Here is a 26,052-nt window from a genome sequence, read left to right on the forward strand (position 1 = left end):
ATCAATGAAAAACTTTCCCTGGCTTTGAATTGCATGCATTTCCCATGCACGCCACCCACACTTAGAATTTTAACTTCATATAGGAAATGGGAAAAAGTGAGAGAAAGTAAGTGGCACACAATTCTGACTATGAAGTTAAGAACCACACACTGTTGCCAAAATACCGGCCACTGTCTCCGTGGTTCAACTGGTAAATACATTGCTCACTGTGCTAAAGAAAAGGAATAACTTTGCATTACAATCATGGTCTTATCCTTTCCTTCGGATTTCCCAAAAGTGCTTCATCGTCAGTGTTACTGTTATGGTACAGTTGATTTCAGGAAATAGGTACAAATATGATTTACTCGATTATTGTGCAACTATTCACGTTATTAATTTGGTTATTGTTATTTCCTGCAGCTTGAATAAGCAGCAGATCTTAGCAAACACACGTCGGAATTCTACCGCTTCGCCTGCCACTGAATCGGAGCCGGCGAGGGGCGGACAATGGAAATGTCCGTTGACCTCGAGCGAGGCTGTAAAATCCCGCTCAGATATTTTAGTGCATTCAGTCTTGTTAAAAAAGTACCAGAAAGTTATATCTCCTCCTTTTAAGGAATGACAATGACATACTTAAGAATAGGGCTGTTCTCTTTAGAAAGAGGTGCAATCTATAGTTAACATGGTAGATGTCCCCAGTCCCTCTCTGCTAATTATACTTCAATAAATTCCTTGCAAAACTCCAGTTGTCACTTTTTGTTTCTATTTGCACCATGGTCGTTCCTTGTGTCTGCAAATAAACATTCCATAGTTAAAGCATGCTCTCACCATGCTGATGTATTAAGAAGGTTAAAAGATGAATGGATAGTACATGTCCATTCTACTATGCAGTAAAATTGCAAAATAACTGGCTGGCTACAAACAGCAGATGGGGATAACTCTAAGTCTACACACACAAAACGTGCAATTGTAAAAGTGGAAAGGGGAAAGGTTTAAGTGTGACTTACTGTTCACTGTTTGAACTAATTCAAACAATGTAAAGCTCCTATTAATAATCCTGATCAAGTACCATACTGGAAAGCATCATGAAGACATTTGATCATCTGTCAAAACACAATCTGATATGCTTGTGTTAATTATTGGAGAGGACAAAATGTGGAATTTTGCCTGCAGTTTTTGGCACCCCATCATCAAAGATAACTCCCTAGAAAGACAGAGGAGACAAAAAAGGTGAATTCTAATTTTAGGTTGAATTTGATCTAAAAAAAGCAAATAGGAATTAACTCACCAGGCAAAATGAGAAGAGGAATATGATGCAGGGTTTAAAAATACTGACAAGAATGGAAAATGCATCGCTGAATAGATCATTTAACTTGGTGGCTCCCCATACCACCCATGTCCGACTAACCCCCTTCCCCACTACCCTCTCTCGACATCCGATCCACCCTCCCGAAGTCCAGTCTCTACGTGTGGGGATGTCTGATCCCCAAATTAGAATGGCAGACAGACAGCGATATGGACCCGACGTGGTGATTTGCAATGGGAATGACGTTGCTGTGGTAGACGTCTCAATAAGAATCGAGGACAATAATAACTCCTTGGAAAAAGCATGGGAGGAGAAAGTAAAGAAATATCAACATCTTACCGAGGAGGTCAAACAGCTAATGGGTGGATCTACCGTGAAAGTTTTCGGGTTTATCATAGGAGCCGGGGTAAATGGTTTACACAAAATGGTTCATTGATGAAATTCCTCAAAATCCAGAAATTCAAATCGTTCGCAGAACAAGTCACCTGATTGGCGTTATTAAAGACTATAAAAATTTACAGATTTTTATGGACAACTAAAGTTGCCCCACTCTTAACCACTTTTATTGATTTTTTTAATTCTTTGCATGTTTTAAAATGCATTTTCTCTTTTTATATTTTTATATAGTTTTAGTCAATAAAGTCTATTGTTTATATTATATATTTATATGCAACAGTGGTGTCACTTGTCAAATGATGAGGGATTAATTACCTTTTGTCAAAAGAAGGGTTTTCTCAGCTCTTTGTTACCCCACTTGGTTTTTATTCTGTGGCAGCAAATGTGACTAATTTAATATTTTACTAATTTATTCATTTGAATTGTGTTACCTCCCCAGTTCGCTCGGTAGATGGATTTTTTTTTGCGTGGACATGCCACAAATAAAAACATAGAATGTGCATCATAATTTGTGATGCTTTTCAATAGTCCCAAGAGCTGACGCTGCCAATGTCCTACCACCACTGATGTTCAACTTCACCTCCAGATTTCTGACCCTCACTAACCCCTGTGACAGATCCCCCATCTCCTGGATGTCCGACCCTTCCTTGATGTCTGAACTCCCTTGTCTGATCACCCCACACCCTCTGTCTACACTTCCCACTGCCTCAGCAAAGCAGCCAGCATAATTAAAGACCCCACACACCCCGGACATTCTCTCTTTCAACTTCTTCCTTCGGGCTAAAGTTTGAGGTCACGTACCAACCGACTCAAGAACAGCTTCTTCCCTGCTGCTGTCAGACTTTTGAATGGACTTACCTTACATTAAGTTGATCTTTCTCTACACCCTAGCTATGACTGTAACACTACATTCTGCACTCTCTTGTTTCCTTCTCTATGAACGGTATGCTTTGTCTGTATAACACGCAAGAAATAATACTTTTCACTGTATGTTAATACATGTGACAATAATAAATCAAATCAAATTGTTTATGTATTATTCTTGAGTCTGTGTTTTCATATTTTTCTATTCCTTCACATTCTTTGTTCAAACAAACTTCTTCCTCTTCAATACAATTTTCTTTGACCCTTTCATCCAATTCCTGTTTTCTGATGATCTATTTGCTTCATCTTCCTTCTGTGCTCCAGTAGGTCCAATATTTCACCCGTTATCCACTTTTGTTTTGTTCTCTTAATTTAATTGGACTGGTTCTTTTTAATTATTTTAACAGTGATGTTTTGAACACTTCCCATGTTGAAGAATTTTTTAGCTCTTCAATGTGGTTTTTTAGAAGATAGAAGAACATGAAATGCTATCTTTATGGGACTGATACAATCAGAAAGAGCCATAGAGATGAAAAATGATGTATTAATGTAATTTATTGATTATAGTAAGATGAAACATGAAGAACTGGTAGTCATGTTAGAATCTTTTGACCTTAATGGCAAAAATCTTAGGATAATAGGAAATCTTTATTAGGTACAAACTCCAGCTGTAAAAGTTGTAAAGGATCTAAAGAATCTAATTGGGTGGCACGGTGGCACAGTGGTTAGCACTGCTGCCTCACAGCTCCAGGGACCCGGGTTCGATTCCTGGCTTGGGTCACTCTCTGTGTGGAGTTTGTACATTCTCCCTGTGTTTGCGTGGGTTTCCTCCGGGTGCTCCGGTTTCCTCCCACAGTCCAAAGATGTGCAGGTTAGGTGGATTGGCTGTGCTAAATTGCCCCTTAGTGTTAGGGGGACTAGCTAGGGTAAATGCATGGGGTTATGGGGATAGGGCCAGGATGGGATTGTGGTCGGTGCAGATGCGATGGGTCGAATGGCCTCCTTCTGCACTGTAGGATTCTATGATTCTAAGGGATTTTGTGAAGATTTAAAAAGGGGTCAGACAAGGGTGGTACCACCTGCCCCCACACTCGCCCCCCGATGTATTCAATTTGTACAGTGAAAATACTCCTGGAGTGATTGAAAATTTTCCTGGATTATTAGCTGCAGCTTACAACTGTAATAATGTAAGATTCACTGATGATACTGTTCTTCTCTTCCACCTTCTTCTGTCGGGAAAAAGATACAAAAGTGTGAGATCATGTACCAACCGCCTCAAGAACAGCTTCTTCCCTGCTGCTGTCAGACTTTTGAATGGACCGACCTTGCATTAAGTTGACCTTTCGCTACACCCTAGCTATGACTGTAACACTACATTCTGCATTCTCTAGTTTCCTTCTCTATGAACGGTATGCTTTGTTTGTATAGTGTGCAAGAAACAATACTTTTCACTGGATGCTAATACATGTGACAATAATAAATCAAATCAAATCAAAAAATTTTACTACTGACTGAAGAGAAACCGCAAAAGATTTTGGCTAGAGTAGTGAGTGAAAGTGAGAAGAAAGAGCTGAGGATAAATGGTGAGGAAACAAAATGCCAAGTAGTCTCCAAAAAGAAAATTATCGTGGCAAATAAGATCAAAGTGAAGAATGAAGAAGTAAAACATGTAACAAACTTTGTTACGAGGAAGTATGTTAACGTCAGACAGAGAGTGCAACCAAGAAATAAGACAAAGGATTGGAATGGTCAAAGATGCATTTCAAAAACATGAAAAAGAAAATGATCAACACAAAATTAGCCCTGAAAACAAAACTGAGAATATCTGGAATGGTACATCACACCAATTTTGACATACACAAGTGAATGTTCGGGTGATTAATGAAGTAACACCGGGAAGAATTGACTTTGCCAAGTTGAAGTTCTTGAGACGAATAATAAAAAGATCTTGCACTACCCATGTGCCACATTGCCGGGTAGATGTCAGTGTTGTAGCTGTACTGGAACAGCTTAACTAGGGGTATGGAGAGTTCTGGAGCACAAGTCTTCACAGTATTTCACAGTAACTTCATTGCGATGTTAACGTAAGCCTACTTGTGACACTAATAAATAAACTTTAAAACTTTAAACTATTATTGCCTGAGTATTGTCAGGGCCCATAGCCTTTGCAGTATCTAGTTCCTTCAGCTGCTTCTTGATATCACGTGGAATGAATCGAATTAGCTGAAGACCGACATTTGTGATGCTGGGAGCCTCAGGAGGAGGCCAAGATGGATCATCTACTTTCCACTTCTAGCTGACAATTGTCGCAAATTCTTCAGCCTTGTCTTTTGCACTGATGTGCTGGGCTCCTCCATCATTGAGGATGGGAATATTTGTGGAGCCTCCTCCTCCAGTGAATTGTTTAATTGTCCACTATCATTCACAACTGTATATGGCAAGACTACAGAGCTTAGATCAGATCTGTTGGTTGTTGGATCGCTTAGCTCTGTCTATCACTTGCTGCTTCTGATGTCTGGCATGCAAGTAGTCCTGTGTCGTAGCTTCACCAGGTTGACACCTCACTTTTTTGTATGCCTGGTGTTGCTCCTGGCATGCCCTCCTGCACTCTTCATTGCACCAGTTTGATCGCCATTTTGATGGCAATCGTAGAGTGGGCAGAAGGAGTCCATTTTTGCACTAGCAGATATGGTGGACCATGTGGGTTACAAATTATGGTTGAATACAATTTTGCTGCTGCTGATTGTCCACTGCACCTCACCAATGCCCAGTATCAAGCCCAAGATCAGGTGCAATGTGGTTTCTTGTCAGCTCGGATCTAGTATGTGGGGCCAATCAGTTGGATTCAATTTGAATTGTTTCTTGGAGCAAGCAAGAAGATGGATTAAGGGCTTGCCCAGTCCGCGGTAGCACAGTGGTTAGCACTGCTGCTTCACAGCTCCAGGAACCTGGGTTCGATTCCCGGCTCGGGTCACTGTCTGTGCGGAGTTTGCACATTCTCCCCATGTCTGCGTGGGTTTCCTCCGGGTGCTCCGGTTTCCTCCCACAATCCAAAGATGTGCGGGTTAGGTTGATTGGCCAAGCTAAATTGCCCCTTAATGTCCCGGGATGCGTAGATTAGAGGGATTAGCGGGTAAATATGTAGGGATAGGGGGATAGGGCCTGGGTGGGATTGTTGTTGGTGCTGACTCGATGGGCCGAATGGCCTCTTTCTGCACTGTAGGGTTTCTATGGATGTTTCTATGGATGTTACTCCGCGCATTGGCGTTGTAACTTTTATAAAGGTCTTGAGTTGCTAGATCTGTCCTAAATCTATCCCATTTAGCATGGTGTAGTGCCACACAATGCAATAGAGGCTTTCCTCAATGTGAAGATGGGACTTTATTTCCTACCAAAACTGTTAAGGACAAATGCACCTACACAGGTAGATTGGTGTGGACAAGGTCAAGTAGGTTTTCCCCTCATCACCTGCTGCATATTTGCTTGTTATTAGTTTTTGCTATTGTTCCCATAACAGATTTTTTTTGCCATAAGTGGATAGGGTTACATTGCCCATTCCAGCAATGCATGTACTGATCCCTGTATCTTTCAAACCACACCTCCACATATGTATATGCAATCACTAAGAAGGCTTAGGTCCAGCTAGCAGAAGTCAACCCCGTGCCAGGAGCAATAGGACGGCTAATATTAGTGAAATGAATCCAGATTTAAGAAGCGACAGGGTAGAAGGAATTAGAACTTTAACTCAAGTTTTTGCAAATTGCCATTTCGCCGCATTTCGCTGCTCTTTTACCTGCAGTTGAATCGGCCCTGACTGCTAAGTGCGAGGGACTGCTTGCTTGCTCCCGTCCGAGTGCTATATTTATCAATCCTCCTGGCCATAAAAGGTCGGGACTCTGCCTTTGACATTCCACTGACGGGAGACATTATTTTTGTCCAAGCCTTGGAGCGAGTCTGCACAGCCTTCTCCCTGCCATCGCTCCCCTGGATTCACCATCCCGAGTCTTTCTGGACAGCATTCACGCCAAAAAGCCCAGGCAGACATCTGACATTCGGTAAGGGCGCTCGGTTCTCAATCAGAGCGGAGTTTGTGATTTAAACGTTAGGCTTTGGTCTGTTTAAAGTGTCCGCCCCCCGTCAGCAGCCGTCCGCTGCTGTTCTAAATGTACCTCCAGAACTTAGCTGGGTGGGCAGCCCGCCCTCACAAACACTGAAGGGTTTTTTTTAAAGATTATTGGTTGCAAACAGGGAATGAACTAAGATTATTGAAGATTGGATATCAGTTTTGTCAGAGTATTTTCCCTGACTGTTTTGAAATAGAAAAGCAAAGGCAGAAGAAAGGAAAGTTTGACCAAAGACAAAATATTGTATTTACAGTGAAATTGTGGTTATTGTTATCTAAAAAAACATATTCGTGTCAATCACAGCTGATTTTGAATTTGCACAATCCAGTTCAAACCATTATGGGTGATTCGAATTGATTCGAATAGATCTCATTGTATTTCACATATGTACTAGAACATTTCCAAAAATATATACAGCAGATTTGCATTTCTGATAATGTGGTGTAAAACGTAAATGCATTGTTGCACACTGTCTACTGAATAAGTTCTTTGAAACCTTAGCTGCGGCGGTTTAAATGTTACTTGGCTTTGGCCATCCAAGGGCCGGACCAGAAAAGGGCAGAAAACGAACCGGGCAGGCAGGCAGAGAATACGAAGTCCCTCACATTTTGGAACGAGCGCACTCCTCTCTATAAAGCAACAGGCTCACATTCCCCATTGCTGTCTTAGCAACTTTTGACATTCATCTACCCTTGTTTCTCCGGTCCCCTGAGTGTTTCTCGATTTTGTCCATCTGTGACCAGGTTTGGAGAATTCGCCCAGCAGCCCGGGAGCGGTTTGCACTCTTCGTGCCCAAGCATGTCCTCGATGTCTCTACCTTTCTACCAGAAGCAGCACCGGCACTATGACCGCGCTTACCGCGACTCCACGCTGTCCTCCACCATGCAGCAGTACCGCCAGGAGGAGAAGCGCAGCACTGCATCTCACTCCCACAAGTAAGTCTCACACACACACACACACCGTGCCCGCCGGGGGGGCTGCAACACCAACACAAACCCGACAACCCAGACTTTACAAAAACTCCACAGATGGAAGGCTGATACCTAAACTATGTCATAGAATCCCTACAGTGCAGAAGGAGGCCATTCGGCCCATCGAATCTGCACTGACCACAATCCCACCCAGGCCCTATGCCTGTAATCCCACCTATTTACCCTGCTAATCCTCCTGACACTAGGGTGAATTTAGCATGGCCAGTCAACCTAACCCGCACATCTTTGGACTGTGAGAGGAAACCGGAGCAGCCGGAGGAAACCCACGCAGACACGGGAGACTGTGCAAACTCCACACACACAGTGATCCAAACCGGGAACCAAACCCAGGTCCCTGGCATCGTAAGGCAGCAGTGCTAACCACTGTGCCACCATGCTGCCCATGTTGATGCACAATTATCTCGATGCATAAACAAGCAAAATAATGCGGATGCTGGAAATCTGAAACAAAAACAGAAAATGTTGGAATAATTCAGCATGTCTGTGGAGAGAGAAACAGAATTAACCTAAACAATCCTTCCACAGATCAATCCATTCCTCTTAAAAAGGATCTTTATAAATTAATGCGTTGTTTGGACCTGGAATACAGGGAACGGTGTTATAGACAAACAGCCTGTTAGATTTTCATTATCAAACTACTCCAGGATTCATCTTGCAGTGCAATCTAAATTAAAAAGCTCAGAAAACTGGGCAGTTATGTGCAAAAGGTTTATTGCTGGCCTGAGGTGAACTTTTATGATAGGTTGACTATATTTAGTCGGCTGTCCTTTAGACACTTGAAGCTATGATTTATTCATTAAAAAGGGATCAGGCAGCCTTGGCAATCTCTTCTAATTCAACTGCCTTGACGTTGAGAAGTTTGACTTTCTTTCTGGTCTTGCTCACTTACATGTTGCTGCATCCCTGTATTTCATTCAATTTCCTTGGATAGATTGGCTAATTTTGAATTTACACTGTGATTTTACAAAAATGCTGGCAATCTGAATGAAATGTAGAAAGTATTTGAAATAAAATACTTGAAAAGCAAAGAGCAAGCTAACAGTTTGGGCAGAATGATTTTCCAGGAACTCAGTTCTGATGAACGATCTGTTCCAGAAAAGGTAACCCTATTTTTAAGATGCTGACAACCCCCACTGTTTACTTTCAGCACTTTTTTTTGTTTTGAATTTATGTTGAGACTCTTGTTTCTTGCGGATCTCTAACCCTGCGGTAGATTATTGTGGATTTTAAGTTGAAATCATGTTATGCGGTTTCCCAAAGCCTCAAGAGAAGAATGCTATGCAGAGAGGGCGCCCATGGCCAACCTTAGCATCTCACCAGGCATAACTCCTTGTCTGTTTTGTTGATTGCAGTAAGAGTTTTAACAACACCAGGTTAAAGTCCAACAGGTTTATTTGGTAGCAAATACCATAAGCTTTCGGAGTGCTGCTCCTTCGTCAGATGGAGTGGATATCTGCTCTCAAACAGTGCACAGAGACACAAAATCAAGTTGCAGAATACTGATTAGAATGCGAATCCCTACAACCAGCCAGGTCTTAAAGATACAGACAATGTGGGTGGAGGGAGCATTAAGCACAGGTTAAAGAGATGTGTATTGTCTCCAGACAGGACAGCCTGCAAGTCCAGGAGGCAAGCTGTGGGGGTTACTGATAATGTGACATAAATCCAACATCCCGGTTTAGGCCGTCCTCATGTGTGCGGAACTTGGCTATCAGTTTCTGCTCAGCAACTCTGCGCTGTGGTGTGTCGTGAAGGCCGCCTTGGAGAATGCTTACCTGAAGATCAGAGGCTGAATGCCCGTAACTGCTGAAGTGCTCCCCCACACATGACAGCACATTTTCACTCCATCTGACGAAGAAGCAGCGCTCCGAAAGCTAATGGTATTTGCTACCAAATAAACCTGTTGGACTTTAACCTGGTGTTGTTAAAACTCTTACTGTGTTCACCCCAGTCCAACGCCGGCATCTCCACATCATGTTTTGTTGATTGTCAGGGGGTTAAGAAAAGAAACCCATGCAAATTGGCTCAAAGCAGTCAAAAGGTGCATCACTCTACCCCCCACACAATAAACAAGCGATTAAAGAATCTTTAGCACATTCGTCAAACAGAACTAATGATGCACACATGGCATGGGGAACAAGGGAAGCACCAGTCTTACCCTAAGAGGGAATGAATTAGGTTAAAAAATGCATGCATGTGAATAGAGGGAGTATGATAAATAAGATAGTTGCACCAGACATAGATAGGCACGTAGGAACATAATGATGTGGTAATAATGGAGTCCTAACTCAAAAACAGGGAAAGACTGGAATATAAATATTCCTGCATACAAGATGTTCAGGAAAGACAGGGAGAGGAGGAGAGGTGGTAGTGTTGATTAAGGAGAATATTACTGCTGGAGAGAGAGGATGTCCTAGCGAGGTCAAGAGCAGAATCTATTTATCTATAGAGCATTGCAACAATAAAGGAGTGGTGATGGCCACATGGTATTATTGCTAGACTATTAATCCCAAAGATCAGCTCATGTTCTGGGGACCTGGGTTCAAATCCCATCACTTCAGTCGGTGGAATTTGAATGTGATAAAAAATATTTGGAATTAAGACTCTACCGATGACCATGAAACTATTGTTGATTTTTGGAAAAAACTCATCTTGTTCACTACTGTCCTTTAGGGAAGTAAATCTGCCGTCCTTACCCGGTCTGGCCTACATGTGACTCCAGAGCAACAGCAATGTGGTTGACTCTCAACTGCCTCCCTGAACAAGGGCAACTTCGGATGGGCAATAAATGCTGGCCAGCCAGCGATGCCCATGTCCCACGAATTAATGAAAAAAAGGGTACCATTATACTATGGAGTGTATTTTATAGAATATCAGTTAGTAGGAAAGGTATAGAGGAATATGTTTGCAAGGACATCTTGGAGATGTGCAATAACTATTGAGTAGCTATGGAGTCTTAATTATCCTAATATGGTATAGATTAGGATAGTAATAAGACAGAGAGGAGCAACAGTATCTGAAGTGTGTTCAGGAGAATTTTCTTGATCAGTGTGTTTCTAGCCCAGCAAGGAAGGAGACATTTCTGAATCTGGTTCTGGGGAATAAGGTGTGTCAAGTGGATCAAGAAGTACCAGTATGAAACATATAGAGAACAGTGATTATTCTGTCACAAGATTTAGCTTCAGTATGGAAAAACAACAAGGAACAATCCAGAGTAAATACAATTAATTGGAGGAAGGCCAATTTCAATGGGATCAGAATGGATTTGGACCAGATAAACTGGAATCAAAGAATAGTTGGAAAAACTGTATTGGAACAATCAGCTCTCTTTAAAGAGGAGATGGTTTGGTACAGTTGGGATACGTTTGCATGGAAGGGAAAGGTAGGACAAGGAAAATCAGGATTCCCTGATTATGAATATTACATATTTAAGTGGTCGCACATTGCTTTAAAGAAACCACATGATTTGATGGTGACATCATTAGGGTGTTGCACAGGCCGCTGTTTTACTTTCAGTTTGTACTCCGGAAGGCAAGAGGTCTTAGAATAAATCTGTTGTTGTTAGTTTGAATGTAGGTGTGCAAACCATAGATTTTTCTTTTTGGTTAAAACCCATAACCCCTAACATAGTTAGGACATTATATTGAATGAGACAGAGAGCAAGATGAGGCAGGAAAAAGAGGTGTATGACTGATGTCAGGTTGATATTTTCAGTGAGAAACAGTCTGAACGTAAAAAATTCAGAAGAGAAATGAAAAAGAAGAGGATTTAAGAAAGAATTTGAGAAGAGTTTGACAGTTAATATAAAAGGGAATACAAAAGTTTTCTATAGGTATATAAATAGTAAAAGGGTGGCAAACGAACAATAGGACTGGCAAGGGACCAAAAAGGGGATTTACACATGGAGGCAGGGGCATGACCGAGGTACTGAATGAATACTTTGCACTTGGCTTTACCAAGTCATAGTAAAAAAGGAGGAAGTTGAGACACAGAGTGGACTAAAAATGGATAAGGAGGAGGTATTAAAAGACCAGCTTTACTTACAGATAATTCACCAGACCTGGACAATATGCATCTAAAGATATTGAGGGAGATAATCAGGAGGCAATGGCCCAAATCTTCCAGTCCTCCTTAGTTGTAGAGGTGGTGCAAAAGAATAAGAGAATTGAAAATTCACATCCTTGTTCAAAAATAGATGTAAGGATCAACCCAACAAATAGAGGTCAGTCAGTTTGACCTTGGTGGTGGGAAAACTTTTGGAAATGACAATCTGGGCAAAGTTAACAGTCACTTGAACAAATATGGATTAATTAAGGAAAACATGCACAAATTTGTTAAAGGCAATGATTTAAGATAATTTGATATTATGAGGAGGTAACAGAGAGGGACAATGAGGCTAATGCAGTTGATGTGGTGTACATGGACTTCCAAAAGATGTTTGATAAGGTGCTTCATAACAAAAACTTAAAGCTCTTGGAATAAAAGGAACATGGATACAAAGTTGGTTGAGTGACTGGAAACAGAAAGCAGTCAGACTTGATGCTATCAGACCTGCTGAGATTTTCCAACATTTTCTGTTTTTGTGTGAGAGGGCAGTGGCGATTGTTTTTTATTTGGATTGGTGGAAGGTATACAGTAGCATTCCCAGACTTGGTACTAGCACCCTTGCTTTTCTCTACTAATTACCTAAACTTGGGTCTGCAAGTCATAATTTCAATATCTGCAAATGACTAAAATGTGGAAGTATTATGAATTGTAATGAGGAGAGGTCAGGGGAATGGATGGACACATGTGGGCAGGAAAGTGGGGTTGGAAGTTTTGAAAACAAGGATGAGAATGGTTCCAGGGATGAGGAACTTCAGTTATGAAGATAGAGTGGAGAAATTAGGATTATCTTCCTCAGAGAAAAGAAGGCTGAGAGAGGATTTGATAGATATGTTCAAAATTATGAGGAGTCTGGACAGAGTAATAGGGAGAAACTGTCCCCACTTATGAAAGGATTAAGAATGAAAGGATTGAGAATGAGAGGGCACAGGTTTAAAGTAATTCATAAAAGAAGCAATACTGATATGAGGAGGAACCTTTTCATGTAGTGAATGGTTAGGGTCTGGAATGCTCTGCGATATCCACTCCATCTGACGAAGGAGCAGCGCTCCAAAAGCTAATGGCATTTGCTACCAAATAAACCTGTTGGACTTTAACCTGGTGTTGTTAAAACTCTAAGAGTGTGGTGGAAACAGGTTCAATTGAAACATTCAAAAGGGAATTGGACTGTTATCTGAAAAGAGAGAATGTGCAAGGTTACAGAGATGGAACTCAGTGAGTTGCTCACTCAGAGAGCCAGTGCAGACATGAGGGGCCAAATGGTCTTCTTCTGCACTGTAGCAATTCTGTAACTCCGTGAATTTTAAAAATCAAGGAATTGCCAGATTGGCAGTGTAGGTCGGTGAATGCAGAAGTGATGGGTAAATGGCACTTGCTGCAAGTTAGGTTACAAAGAAAATTATGAAGAGAAAATAAATTCCACTGTGAAATATTCGTAACAAGTACCTTAATGTGATTGTGTTAAATCAATTTATTTAACTGTTCTGGCAAATATATTAATCTACTTTTGAAAACACCTTTTTAACTAATATCAAACACCATGTCAACTCCTTGATATTAATTTATTTTGCCTTTGCCATTGTTACTTCTAGACATGACTATTTCAATGCATTTCTGGTCAGCTTGCTCCATTCTGCCCTCCATAGGTTTGCAGTCATCCGAAACCCTTGGCCTGTGTCTGAACTTGGACAAAATCCCATTCACCCAACACCCTGATCTTGCTGACCTACATTAGCTCCTGATTAAGCAAAATTCCCATCCTTGATTTAAAATCCCTCCATGGTCTCACCCTTCCTTTTCTATGTAATTTATTCCTTACTTCTTGAGAATCCCTGATTTTAATTACTCCACCATTGGCAGCCATGTTTTATTCTCCCTAAGCCTCTCCACTTTTCTTCCTCTCTTTCTTTAAGATGCTCTTTAATACCTGTTTCTTTGTCCAAGTTTTAGATTATCTGTCTCAATATCTGGCAAATTTTGTTTTATGACCCTTCTTTGAAACAGCTTGGGATGTCTGACTATGTTAAAAGTGCTACAAAAAATACAAGTTGTTGCTGTTGTTATCTGCATATGCTACTAAAAGCTACAAATGAAAAAGAAATTCAAGCATGTACATAAACCTTTTTTTTGTTTCTGGGCAACCACATCTTTTGTTCTGGTCAGCCTATTCATTTAAATGCATGGGTCTCTTTACATGTCTTTGTGTGGTCACACATGGGTGGTAACTTAAAGGGGCTGACTTGTGCTTGACCTGTGCAGGAACATTTGGGTGGCTGCACAGCTTAGAGGAAACTTCATTGGGCACCAATGGAATGAATTTCAAAGCCACCTCGGCTTTTTGGCTAAGATGAAGCATCAGATTAAGCCCAAGATGGGGTGCAATGCCTCATCTTGTCAGCTTGGTTCTTATTTGTCTCTCTTGTGGGGTTTGGTGAATTGGATTAAATTTAAATTTGGTTTTTTGGATGGAATAAAAATGGGAAAAAAAACATTTTTTTAACTACTTGCCCTATTTAAGATTTAACTGAAATGACCAAGTTCATCCAGAATAATGCAGCTGTAATACGGGCAGGGTAGGAGTGCGTAGTTAGCCGGTGAAGGCTCTTGGACATAAATATAAATGGGTCACTTTGCCAGCAGGAGGATGAAGGTGTGAATATACAGAACCACCAATAAAATATAATAAAACTATTGCAATTGAATCAAGAATCTTCAACTTGAGTAATGGGATAACAACAAGGCACTAACAAATCGAAAAGTTGCATCAATGTTATAAAGTGATTGAGCCTTGCTTATCTTGCCATCACCAATATGGTGAACCTCGATATACATGCTCCCACTTTTGCTATATTTTCACATGTAAGCGCACGCATCTGACTCTCAGAAACAATTTTATTAAATTCTTAGTCAATCTATTTGCAACCACAGCAGTTATGTCAGACACTATTCTATGGCTAAATTACACGATTTAAATAGGAATATTATCACACCATGTGAAGAAAAACAAAACCATGATGAGCATTTGTGCAATCTGAATTGCGGTGACCTTAGGCTTTATTTTGCAATGCATTTTCCCGAGACTGGCCATCGAAATTGCAATAATATGGCATAAGTATTTAGGTAGCAAGAATAGAATACCAAAAGACTAGTTGCTTTATCTCCCTAACAATCTGTGCATGAAAATTCTTTGATGTAATAAAACACTGAATAGAACTATTTTGTTGAGTTGCTGATTCAAAAATAATGGGCCAGAATTTGTACTTAGTGACGAAAGAATTAAGGAACAGAGCCAGTTGGCTCACAGACTATCTATGGGGGTTTGAACTGGAATTTGCTGTGATAAGAATGCTATTTGCATGTAGTGCCCTCTACAGGGAAACTTGGTATGAACATGGCAATCAGCTGTGTGTTTCCTTAACCCCATCAGACTGAAGAATCATTAATGAGCCACACAGAATCAGAACCAGGAAGTGTCAATTACAATATTTAATTCAAGATCAAGAAAATAAAATAAAAAGAGGGAAAGAATGGTAGGATTAAGAAAGAGAGAAAGATAAATGAGACAGAGAGAAAATGTGTAAAAAAACTCCAATAATAATTAAAATCTAAAAGAATCAATTGGGGAAGCACTAACTTTGCCTGGTGACAAAGTGTATACCTACCACATATGAACAGAAATTTCACACCATACTGTTTCTCAGTGCTGAGTCTCTTCTTAAGATGCTATTCTGGTGCAATTCTGGATGAATAGGGTAACTCTGACAGCAACTTCCTGATTTCTGCACTTAACAGTATAGCAATTTCCTACAAGTGCATATATGTCGTTAAATTTGGAAATCAGGATGATTTCTGATGAAGATGACAGGCTTTGGGGAGCTGGGAGGTAGAATTTGCAGTAGAATTCCCAGTTTCTGATCTGCTTTTTTTAGCCAGACTATTTATATGTCTCCTCTAGTTCAGGTTCTGGTCAATGTAACCCTCAGGACAGAGGCAGAATTACAATTCGTGCTGTTCTGTGACACCCTCCCCCACCCCCCACCTCCAAACCTCACATCCCTCCCAAAACACCCAGTCTCGGCCCACAGAACGCAAAGGTGGCCCACTTTCAATTTTCTGTGTTTTTGACGACCAGATGGATAGTGTCGCTTCATATTATTAAAGAAACTGATGTTAATTTTAATGCAGCATCTGAAAGAGCAGGCGTTTGCCCAGTCCACCCATGTTATTATAAGCTTCAATTCAAGCTCTGCATAAAGCGTATTCATGTTTTAACTATGAAGCTGTGATCTAGATTTCAAACAATACTCATTCTACTCTTCTGTCCTTTCCCCCTCACAAACTCACAAACTCTCCCTCCGCATGGACCCCCAGTCCTATCACAATGTCTCCCTCCTGCCATAATGCAACTGGCCCTCACACACTCTCCCTGGAAGTCTGCAACCCTGATTCACCCCCTCGCACGCTCTTCTCCTCACACACCCTCACACTTTTCCTCCCCCCATCCACTCACAGTCTCCCATTCTCACAATCTCACTCATAATTCTCGCCTGGGCTCTTCAAGACAGCCTCCTGCCTCACTCATCATCTCCTCAGGGCTAAGGCTTGATTTAGTGCCTCGTGCCTCACTGTTGCTGGCCTGCCCTGCGTCAAGTTGCAAACCTGCTCGCCTCACCTGCTCTCTCAGTGGCTGACATCACCTCGTAGTGGTTTTCGGCACCTCGCTCTTCACTGTTGCTGGCCTGCCCTCAGCCTTGGGCCAAGTCGCCTGCTTGCCTTGCCTGCCCTGCTTGCTCGGCGGTTGATCTCACCTTATGGTGGCTTTCGGTGCCCTCACGTCTCACTGTTGCTAGCCTGCCCTCAGCCCTGGGTCGAGTCACAAATCTGCTTGTCTTTGGCAAAAAGAGCTTCTTGGCCTTTTGGCTAAGAACAAGTGTAAGTGATCAGAGTGGCCAGTGAGGTTAAACTGAAACTTCACCTGATGCAATTCTTTAAAGCCATCTAGGCCTTTCAGCTAAGGCGAAGCTCAGATCAAGCCCGGGAGGGGGTGTAATGCCTTATTCTGTCAGCTTGGCTCTTGTTTGATCGAGTCCAAGATGGGACGTATAATCCTGTCTTGTCAGCTTGGATCTGTTTTGTCCCTCATGTGTGGATTGGACTTAATTGGTTTTTTGATTAGGAATAAAGTACCAAAAATCCCCAGCAAAACCTCAGCAGCCTCTGCCTCTCCCTCCTCACCTAGTTGCCGCTGTTCATTTGTTGCACACGAATGCCTCAAGTTCACCATTCTTATGGTTTGGACCAGTGTTTTCCTGCTCTTTCAGACTCACCAATCAGATTCTGCTGTTGAGCCTATCAGCAAACGCAGAGTAATCAGGCTCCAATTGGCTGCCCAGTGTACTGGCTGGTGTGACCACTCCCCCTCCCCCCCGTTTGGTCAGGGCTCTGTGCCTAGGCATGGTGTGCTTCATTGTAAATCCACCCCAACCTCAGGATGTTATTAATGGGGGATTCAGCGACAGCAATGCCTTTGCTTGTCAAGGGGAGATGCTTAGACTCTCTTTTGTTGGAGATGGTTATTACCTGGCTTTCATGTGGCACGAATGTTACTTGCCGTTTATCAGCCCAGACCTCAATGTTGTCCAGATCTTGCTGCATTTACTCTTTAATAATGGTGAGTAATGACTCACTATTCAAGCATAGGTGATGTCAGTAATTTATCTTATGCCTCAAAAATTTACTGTTTGTCCATGTCGGACATTTTGAATGACCAGGCAATCAAAGTCATTGCAATATTACTTTTCAGTTATTCTAGACAATACCATTAATTATGCAATTATTGCAGCACACGAATAACATTGTGAATACTTTGAAGAAAGCAGATTAGAAATCAGGGCACATGAGCCCAACCCCATAATTTTCAGCTTATTAATTTTATTCCTGATGTTCAAAATTCCAATGGAAGTTTAAGGTTGTAAAATTATCCTTTATACAAAAAAGATGGTCGAAATCTTGCTGAGTGAAATGCTAATACCATTATTGGTGAATACAACTTCATTTGTTACCATCCTGACATCAAGGCTGTCCATCATTATGACTGGGTCAAAATCCTTGAATTTCCCCCCCTATCAGCACTGTGGGTGTATCTACACCACATGGCCTGCAGTGGTTCAAGACGGCAGTTCACCGCCACCTTCTCAATGGCAATTAGAGAAGGGCAATAAATGCTTGCCTAGCTAGCAACATCCACATCCCTTTAATGAATAAAAAAAAACAGCCTTTTACAATAAGTCTATTACACAAGAGATAATATATAGATTTACAGGCTGCAAGTCCAATAAAATGGACTTAATCTTGCAATTGCCTTGAAAAAATTTGATAAATTTTAAAGACTGTAGAAGATTGGACAAATGATTTAGTCATAGAGGTATACAGCACAGAAAAAGACCTTTGGCCTATCGCACCTGAGCCGTTCAAAAACAAACTACCCAACTATTCCAATCCCAGCATGATTTTGTTGGTTAAAATAGCCTAAATGTAGGAACGTTCCAATCACCCTCGTTCATTGTTATTGAGACACAAAACCAACTTAGGTTTCAACTAGAATTTAAAAATTAGTATTTAAAAATGACAAAAGGAATCTTCAACAATCTGTTTACTTTTGATATGGTTCAAAAATGCCATGATGTGTTCATTTAACTTTGATGAGAATCAGTTCTGTATGCTTGTTGGTGTTGTATTTGAAGCTTGGCTGAAATTACTTAATTTAAAAATACCATATAAATACTTTACACAAGTTCGGGTTCTTCTTATCGTGCTCTGTTATTGACTCATAACACAAACATACCAAACACTATGACAATGAATGATAAACTTAAACTGTTAAATTCTTTACTACTGAGTGGTATCCTCAAGATCCACAGACAGGCATCAGGGAACACAAGTATTTATTGCAGGTCTTACTCGTTCCACACTCCAAACCACAACTGCCCTCTCCGGCCAGTCCCTGGGCAGATGACCCCACCCCCAGGATCACCTGACTCATTCTGTTAAAGGGGCTCCACCCCAACATACATAACATAAACAATGGGGTCTTTATTGAAAAATGCCAGACGAGCTCGTCATACACGTGATATCTGCTGATCAATCCTGCTCCAACATCTATATCACATGTTAACTTTCATCACTTTCTCTGATGAAGTTTACAAAACTATTTACATATTCAGCAGTATGCTAATCAGTATGTTCCATCAGCAATATTGCAACAGTCACTGAAATATATTTTGGCAAAATAGGTGTTTGACAAAATTGAAACTTCTTTTTCATTCCTCTAATTTTCTCCCCTCCTTTCCTGAAGCTGATGACTTGTGCTAGGGGACAGCACCTCATGTGATAATTCTTCACTTGTGATCCTAGGCAGTCAGAATGAGTTTGGGACTATCACAGGCAAATCGGATACTGTTCTTTGCTGACAGTTACTACCTAGCACAGGCCAGAAGAAGATTAAGGGGTGGCCTAGATGTTAAAGGGGTGAAGGAAGCCATTTTCACACAAACGGTAATAGAAATTGGGAACTCTCTTCAGAAACAGCTGCCCAAATGGATTGTAAAATAATTGCTACTTTCAAGGCTGACATTAGATTTTTGTCAGTTAGAGTTACCAAAGAATATGGAGGGCAGGCAGCGGCTCAATGGTATTGTCGCTGGGCTAATAATCCAGACACCCAGGATAATATTCTGGGGACCTGGGTTTGAATCCCACCATGGCAGATGGGGAAATTTGAATTCAATAAAAATCTGGAATTCAAAGTCTAAAGATGACCATGAAACCATTGTCAATTGTTGTCAAAACGTATCTGTTTCATTAATGTCCTTTAGGGAAGGAAATCTGTCATCCTTACCTGGTCTGGCCTACGTGTGACTCTAGATCCACAGCAATGTGTTTGACTCTAAAATTCACTCAGTGGTGGGTAATAAAAGCTGGCTCAGCCAGCATCCTATGAATGATTAAAGAAAAGGCGGGTAATTTGAAAACAAAAAAGAAAATACTGGAAAATCTCAGCAGGTCTGGCAGCACCTGTAAGGAGAGAATAGAACTGATGTTTCAAGTCCAGATGATCCTTTATCAACCTTTGTCAAAGCTCGACCCTTTGTTGAGCTTTGACAAAGGTTCATCTGGACTCAAAACGTAAGCTCTTTTCTCTCCTTACAGATGCTGCCAGACCTGCTGAGATTATCCAGCATTTTCACTTTTGGTTTCAGATTCCAGCATCTGAAGTAATTTGCTTTTATCCAGGGTAGTTTGAAGAGGTGGCTAGTGGACAGGAGAATATATGTTATAAACATGGATGTCCAGAGACATTTGGTAAGTTTCCTCATAAAAGGATTTTAGTTAAAAGTTGAAGCTGATTGAACTGAAGGTGAATCATTGATTTGGATATGAAATTGGAGCGGCAGGAGACAGAGAGTAAGGATAATGGACAGGTACTCTAAATGGGAGGGTGTGATTTGTAACGTCCAAAAGGGATCTGTGTTTAGGCCTAAAATATTCACCGTATTTATGAAAAACTTAGATGATGGATTAGAGAACTAATATCCAAGATTTCTGATGACAAAACGATAGGTAGCAATTAGAAACAGTGTAAAATCACAGAGAAATATTCATATATTAAGTGAATGGGAAAACTGGCAAATAAATTTCTGTACATGCAAACGTGAAATCATCTACTTTGAAGCTAAAAAGGGTCGATCAGAGTACTAAATGATAAAAAGCTATAGATGATGGATGTATAGATCATTAAAACGTTATGAGCAAATTACGGTGGATGCTTAAATCCAGCAGAGATCGATAACTTTCAAAAGAAAATTCGAACTTCCAGTGAATGGCTGAAAGGATCACATGACAAGACTTACTGGAATGAACAAACTAACGGCAACATTAATCGAACAATATTTCAGCAGGCAACTTGTATTCTAAACTACAGAATAGGTTTTCCATTTAATATTTAAAACAACTGAAAATCTCCCTGCACAGCAATACTTTACTCTGTCCCTTAAGTAGACAATTCAGTCTCCAGGAACAAGTCCAAAGTGATTCTTGGCTCCTTTTCCCTTTTTTAGCTGGATAACTTTGAATCCCCAAACTGCCTTTCACTGAGTTGATTACTCTGGAGAAACATTCCTCGAGCCAAAGCTAAGTGTACCTTCTGGCTTCATTTAAACTCTCACAATTTTGATCTCTTCAATCCGGGTGCAAGCCCCTACACATGTTTTGCATGGTGAACAAGAGAGACTTGTTACCTCTGTCTCTAATTCTTGCAGATTGACCCTGTCTATGAGGTTCAGTGATATTTAGGAAATATGCAATCTTAACTTATCATTGCCTCCGATGGACTCTTCCCTTCCCAAAGCCCATCTCCATGGCAACATGAATCACATGGGCCTTGTATCTAGGTAAAATACTAATTAGTTATCCTCTAACTATTCAAACTCCATTTTATCTTGGAATTATAATGACAGTTTAAAGTATAACTATTTATAAAGCCTAACATCTCTCAGGGATTTGGAAACTAAAAGCCCAACAGCTACTCAGGTCATTATTTACACATGTGAATACTTTACACCTTCTTCCCAATAAAAAACCCTTTAACAACTGGTTGCAGGTACCTTCATTCCTCGATCTTATCCTAAATTAAAGACACAATACTGAAACATAACAATCTTATAAAACCTTGCATTTATAACACCTGAAATAAAAACAGAAAATGCAGCAAACACTCAAGGTATTCTGGTGAAAGTTCATCCAATGTTAACACTGTCTTTCTCTTCATAAGTGCTGCCAGAATTACTCAGTAGTTGCAACATTTTCTGTTTTTATATAAAATATCATGAAGAAGATGTAAGGGCAAATCATCAAAAGCTCGGTCAAAGTGGTAGACTTTAAAGAGCATCTTACTACTACTAAAAAGAATCCTCACAACTATTAAAATTTACCCGAGCTGTGAAAAATAAATGGGAAAAATACTCACCAACCATCAACTAATTGTTTTCTGGGATGTCACAGCTTGATTTTTCTCAGAATGAGGTTGGTCTGATTTGGAACCACAGATTAAATAGCTTTTTTAGGTAATCAAAAAGGCTAATTAAATCCTACATATTTATCTAGAGGATTTTTATCACTTTTCTAAAGTCATGCGACTATTACAAAGCCCTGGTTAGACCACATCTGGAGTACTTTGGTCAACTCTGCACACCACACCTTTGGAAGCAGACATTGGCCTTGGAAGGAGTTCAGCATAGATTTATCAAAGTGATGTCCATCCATCAAGGGTTAAATTGTGATGAGAGATTAAACAAAATTGAGTTCTACTCCCTGTAATTTAGAAGATTTGAAGGTCTAAATGGCCTTCTCCTGTTTCTGTGTTCCGACATTTCTACATGAAGTTCATCTAATTAAGTAGCTGTAGCAGGTTTGGAGACTGAATGGCCGACTACTATTCTTATATTCCTAAAAGAGCAATCAGGATTCGAAATGTGGGGGACTTTTCTCAACCTCAGTCCAGAGACATTGAAGCCAATTGTCATGCCTTATTGTAGATCTTATTGAGATCAGTAAATGCAGCAAAACTGGCCTCCCCAGCGCTACCCCCTCCACCCTGCCACCACCCCCAAGTCCTCCACCCCGTCACCACCCCCACCCCCTCCACCCCGCCACCACCCCCAACCTGTGGCATGTTTTGCGGCGGCATTGGCCACCAGTTTGTCATTGGCCGATGGTGGGGTCTTCCAGTCCCGCTCTGTCAACGAGGTTTCTCATTGTTTGCATCTTCCACTGCTGGGGAGCGCTTGGCGGAGGGTTAACCATCAGGAGGTCCGGAAGATCCCATTGGCAGGAATGGCTGGAAAATTCCACCTAATCATGATTTTTAATCAGCTCAGTTTCACATTAAGTATTTGCTTGGTCACCTAAGTAAGCAGGGTATCAGTCTATAACTCATTCTAATCATACCAGAACTGAATCATAGAATCATAGAATCCCTACAGTACAGAAGGAGGCCATTCAGCCCATCGAGTCTGTACCGACCACATCCCACCCAAGCCCTATTCCTGTAACCCCACACATTTACCCTGCTAATCCCCGACATTAGGGTTAATTTAGCATGGCCCATCCACCTAACCCGCACATCTTTGGACTGTGGGAGGAAACTGGAGCACCGAGAGGAAACCCACGCAGACACAGGGAGAAAGGGCAAATCCACTCCAAACCTGAGGCCGGAATTGAACCTGGGTCCCTGGCACAGTGAGGCAGCAGTGCTAACCATTGTGCCACCGTGCCACCCACTGGGTGATTCGTGGATGACTTAAAATCAATAAAAACTTTAAATATTCTACCACCTAACAGAATATTTTAGATAAATTCAGGAATTCAAGCGCCATGAGCTTTTGGTTTGTATTTCAGGTTGGTTGTGTTAAAACAATAAACTGTAGTTATATAACACCTTGAACATAATAAAACATCTCAAGGTGCTTCACAGAAACATCAAAGCAAAATCTGATAACAAACCACTGTGGTGGACCTCAGTTGTGCCTTTGTCCTATTTGGACCACCGTTGTGTGTGTTTGTCATACCTGGACACACCCCCTTCCAGTTTGGTTCCTCCCCTCGGCACCTAGTATAAAGGTGGCTGTCTCCTTCCCCTTGTTCAGTCCAGGTCGGTTATTTGTTGGGATCTGCTCCTGATTCTGTTGTGAATAAAAGCCTACACTTGTATTGGCACACCGGTAGTCTTTCGCCTTATTGATAGCGCATCAATATTATTCACAACAGTTGACCAGCATGGAGCAGTTTCTAAAACCCGACAAGTTAGCATTAGACCCTCAAGAGGTTGGAGCCTCTGATAAATTTGATCATTGGCTGGACTGCTTCGAAGCATTCGTCGACATCGCTACGGCCATCGACACCGACGACGCTAAACTCCACGTGCTCCGCGCCCGGGTAAGCGAAGCTGTCTATGGAATCTTCCGGGACGCTGCTACGTACGCGGACACTATCGAACTCCTAAAAGGGCAGTTCCGAAAGAGCCCTAACGTGGTTTACGCCAGACATCTCATAACTACCCGCAAGCAGCAGCCAGGAGAATCGTGCGCCCAATTTCTGCACGCCCTGCGGGTCCTAGCTCGAGCTTGTGACTGTAAGGCTGTTACAGCAGCTCAGAACACGGAGGACCTGATCCGCGACGCCTACGTTGCGGGCATTGAGTCTACATACATCCGGCAGCGCCTGCTGGAACAAGATGACCGAGATCTCCGAAGAACAGCCACAATGGCTGAAACGCTAGAAGCGGCCTCTCACAATCTCGGGTCTTACCCTGCATCCCGTTCTATCGACGGCTCCACCGCGACGGCTGTTCCGGCGGGGCCCAAATGTTACTTTTGCGACCTACCCAAGCACCCTCGGCGTCGCTGCCCGGCGAAGGACGCGATTTGCTCCGTATGCGGTAAGCTAGGCCACTTCGCTAAAGTCTGCCGGGCAAAGCCACTTCCGAAGCCTCGGGGCGTCACGTGTGTTCCGCGGGCGCAGACATCTTTAAGGCAGGTGGCGGCTGCGCGCGAATCGCCATATTTAATGCGGTCACTGGAAGTGCGGGAATCGCCATCTTTGATGCGGTCACCGGAAGCGCGGGAATCGCCATCTTTGAGACTGGCATCAAGACGCACTGAGCAGGAAGCTTTATCCGTGACGTCATCAGACGGGGACGAAGATGGATTCTTCTTGGATTCGACGGTGGCATCGATTTGCCTGGACCAGTCGCAGCCTCATCAACTTTCCAAGTCCATAATGGAGATCAAGGTAAATGGTCATGCAGAAAACTGCCTGTTCGACTGCAGGAGCACGGAGAGTTTTATACACCCTCGCACAGTGTGTCAATATGCCCTTCCCGTGCGACCCTGGAGCCAGACCATCTCCATGGCCTCGAATTCCCACTCAGTGGAGGTCCTTGGGTGCTGTTTGGTGACGCTGACGGTACAGTGCACAGTCTACGAATGTTTTCGGCTCCTTGTGCTGCCACGACTCTGCGCAGCTGTACTGCTGGGGTTAGATTTCCTCAGCCATCATAGGAGCGTCACCCTGCAGTATGATGGCCCTTATCCCCCGCTCTCCGTCTGCAAGGCGCCGTCACTGCAGCACCCCTCGCGCACCACCTGCAGTCTCTCGACCCTCAAGATCACCCCCCCCCTTATTTGATAACCTCACCCTGGATTGTAGGCCTATAGCCACCAAGAGTAGGCGCTATAGTGCGGATGACCGGGCCTTCATTCGGTCCGAGGTACAACGTTTGCTCCGGGAAGGGATTATCCAGGCCAGCACCAGCCCCTGGAGGGCGCAAGTGGTCGTAGTTAAATCGGGGGAGAAACACCGCATGGTGATTGACTACAGCCAGACCATAAACAGGTATACCCAACTAGATGCGTATCCTCTTCCCCGTATCACGGACATAGTCAACTGCATCGCGCACTATAGGGTTTTCTCGACGATCGATTTGAAACCGGCTAACCACCAGCTCCCTATCCGCTCGGAGGATCGCCCATATACTGCCTTTGAGGCGCACGGTCGCCTCTACCAGTTCCTCCGAGTCCCCTTTGGTGTCACCAATGGGGTCTCAGTCTTCCAGCGGGTCATGGGTCAAATGGTAGATCAGCACGGGCTACGGGCCACTTTCCCGTATCTGGATAACGTCACCATCTGCGGCCATGACCTGCAGGATCATGATGCCAACCTACAAAAATTCCTTTGTACGGCCACTCTCCTGAACCTCACATATAATGAGGCGAAGTGTGTTTTCCGGACACGCCGCCTCGCCTCCTTGGGTACGTGATAGAAAATGGTGTCCTTGGCCCCGACCCAGCCCGTATGCGTCCCCTTATGCAGCTTACCCTCCCTACTACCCTCAAAGCACTGAGGAGATGCCTGGGCTTCTACTCCTACTATGCCCCGTTACGCGGATAAAGCCCGTCCTGCTTTGGAAGCATGTCCGGACCCATAAGGCAGATCCCTTGGTCGAGGAGGTCCAATTGCTCCACGCTAATCCTCAATACGCTTATGTAGCGTACCCTGATGGGCGGGAGGACACGGTTTCTGTCCGTGACTTGGCACCCGCGGGTGCCCCTGAGGTCACCACGTCCTTCCGCCCCACGCTCCCTGGTGTTGTCCACTTGGAGGTTGCTACGCCTCTTCCTCCCTCAGTCCCTGTCTCCAATGTAGTGCGCCCAGAGCCTGTTGCGGCCCCCCA

At 42.6% G+C, this 26,052-nt stretch overlaps 1 protein-coding gene and 1 long non-coding RNA gene across 3 annotated transcripts in view; one reads left to right on the forward strand and one right to left on the reverse strand.

Annotated features, from left to right (window-relative positions):
* The window catches only part of LOC144495718 (uncharacterized), a 45,266-nt gene extending 38,863 nt beyond the window's left edge, over positions 1-6,403 (reverse strand). The window contains exon 1 of the long non-coding RNA XR_013498313.1: positions 6,339-6,403. This is a non-coding gene — a long non-coding RNA (uncharacterized LOC144495718). The remainder of the gene's footprint in view (positions 1-6,338) is intronic.
* myom1b (myomesin 1b) overlaps positions 6,148-26,052 on the forward strand; it is a 129,725-nt gene continuing 109,820 nt past the window's right edge. For both annotated transcript variants that reach the window (XM_078216063.1, XM_078216064.1), the window contains exons 1-2: positions 6,148-6,600; positions 7,413-7,604. In XM_078216063.1, coding sequence (XP_078072189.1) covers positions 7,468-7,604 — 137 coding nt within the window. In that variant the 5' untranslated portion in view covers positions 6,148-6,600; positions 7,413-7,467. The remainder of the gene's footprint in view (positions 6,601-7,412; positions 7,605-26,052) is intronic.

This window comes from Mustelus asterias, chromosome 7, assembly GCF_964213995.1.
Source record: "Mustelus asterias chromosome 7, sMusAst1.hap1.1, whole genome shotgun sequence".
NCBI lineage: Eukaryota > Metazoa > Chordata > Chondrichthyes > Carcharhiniformes > Triakidae > Mustelus > Mustelus asterias.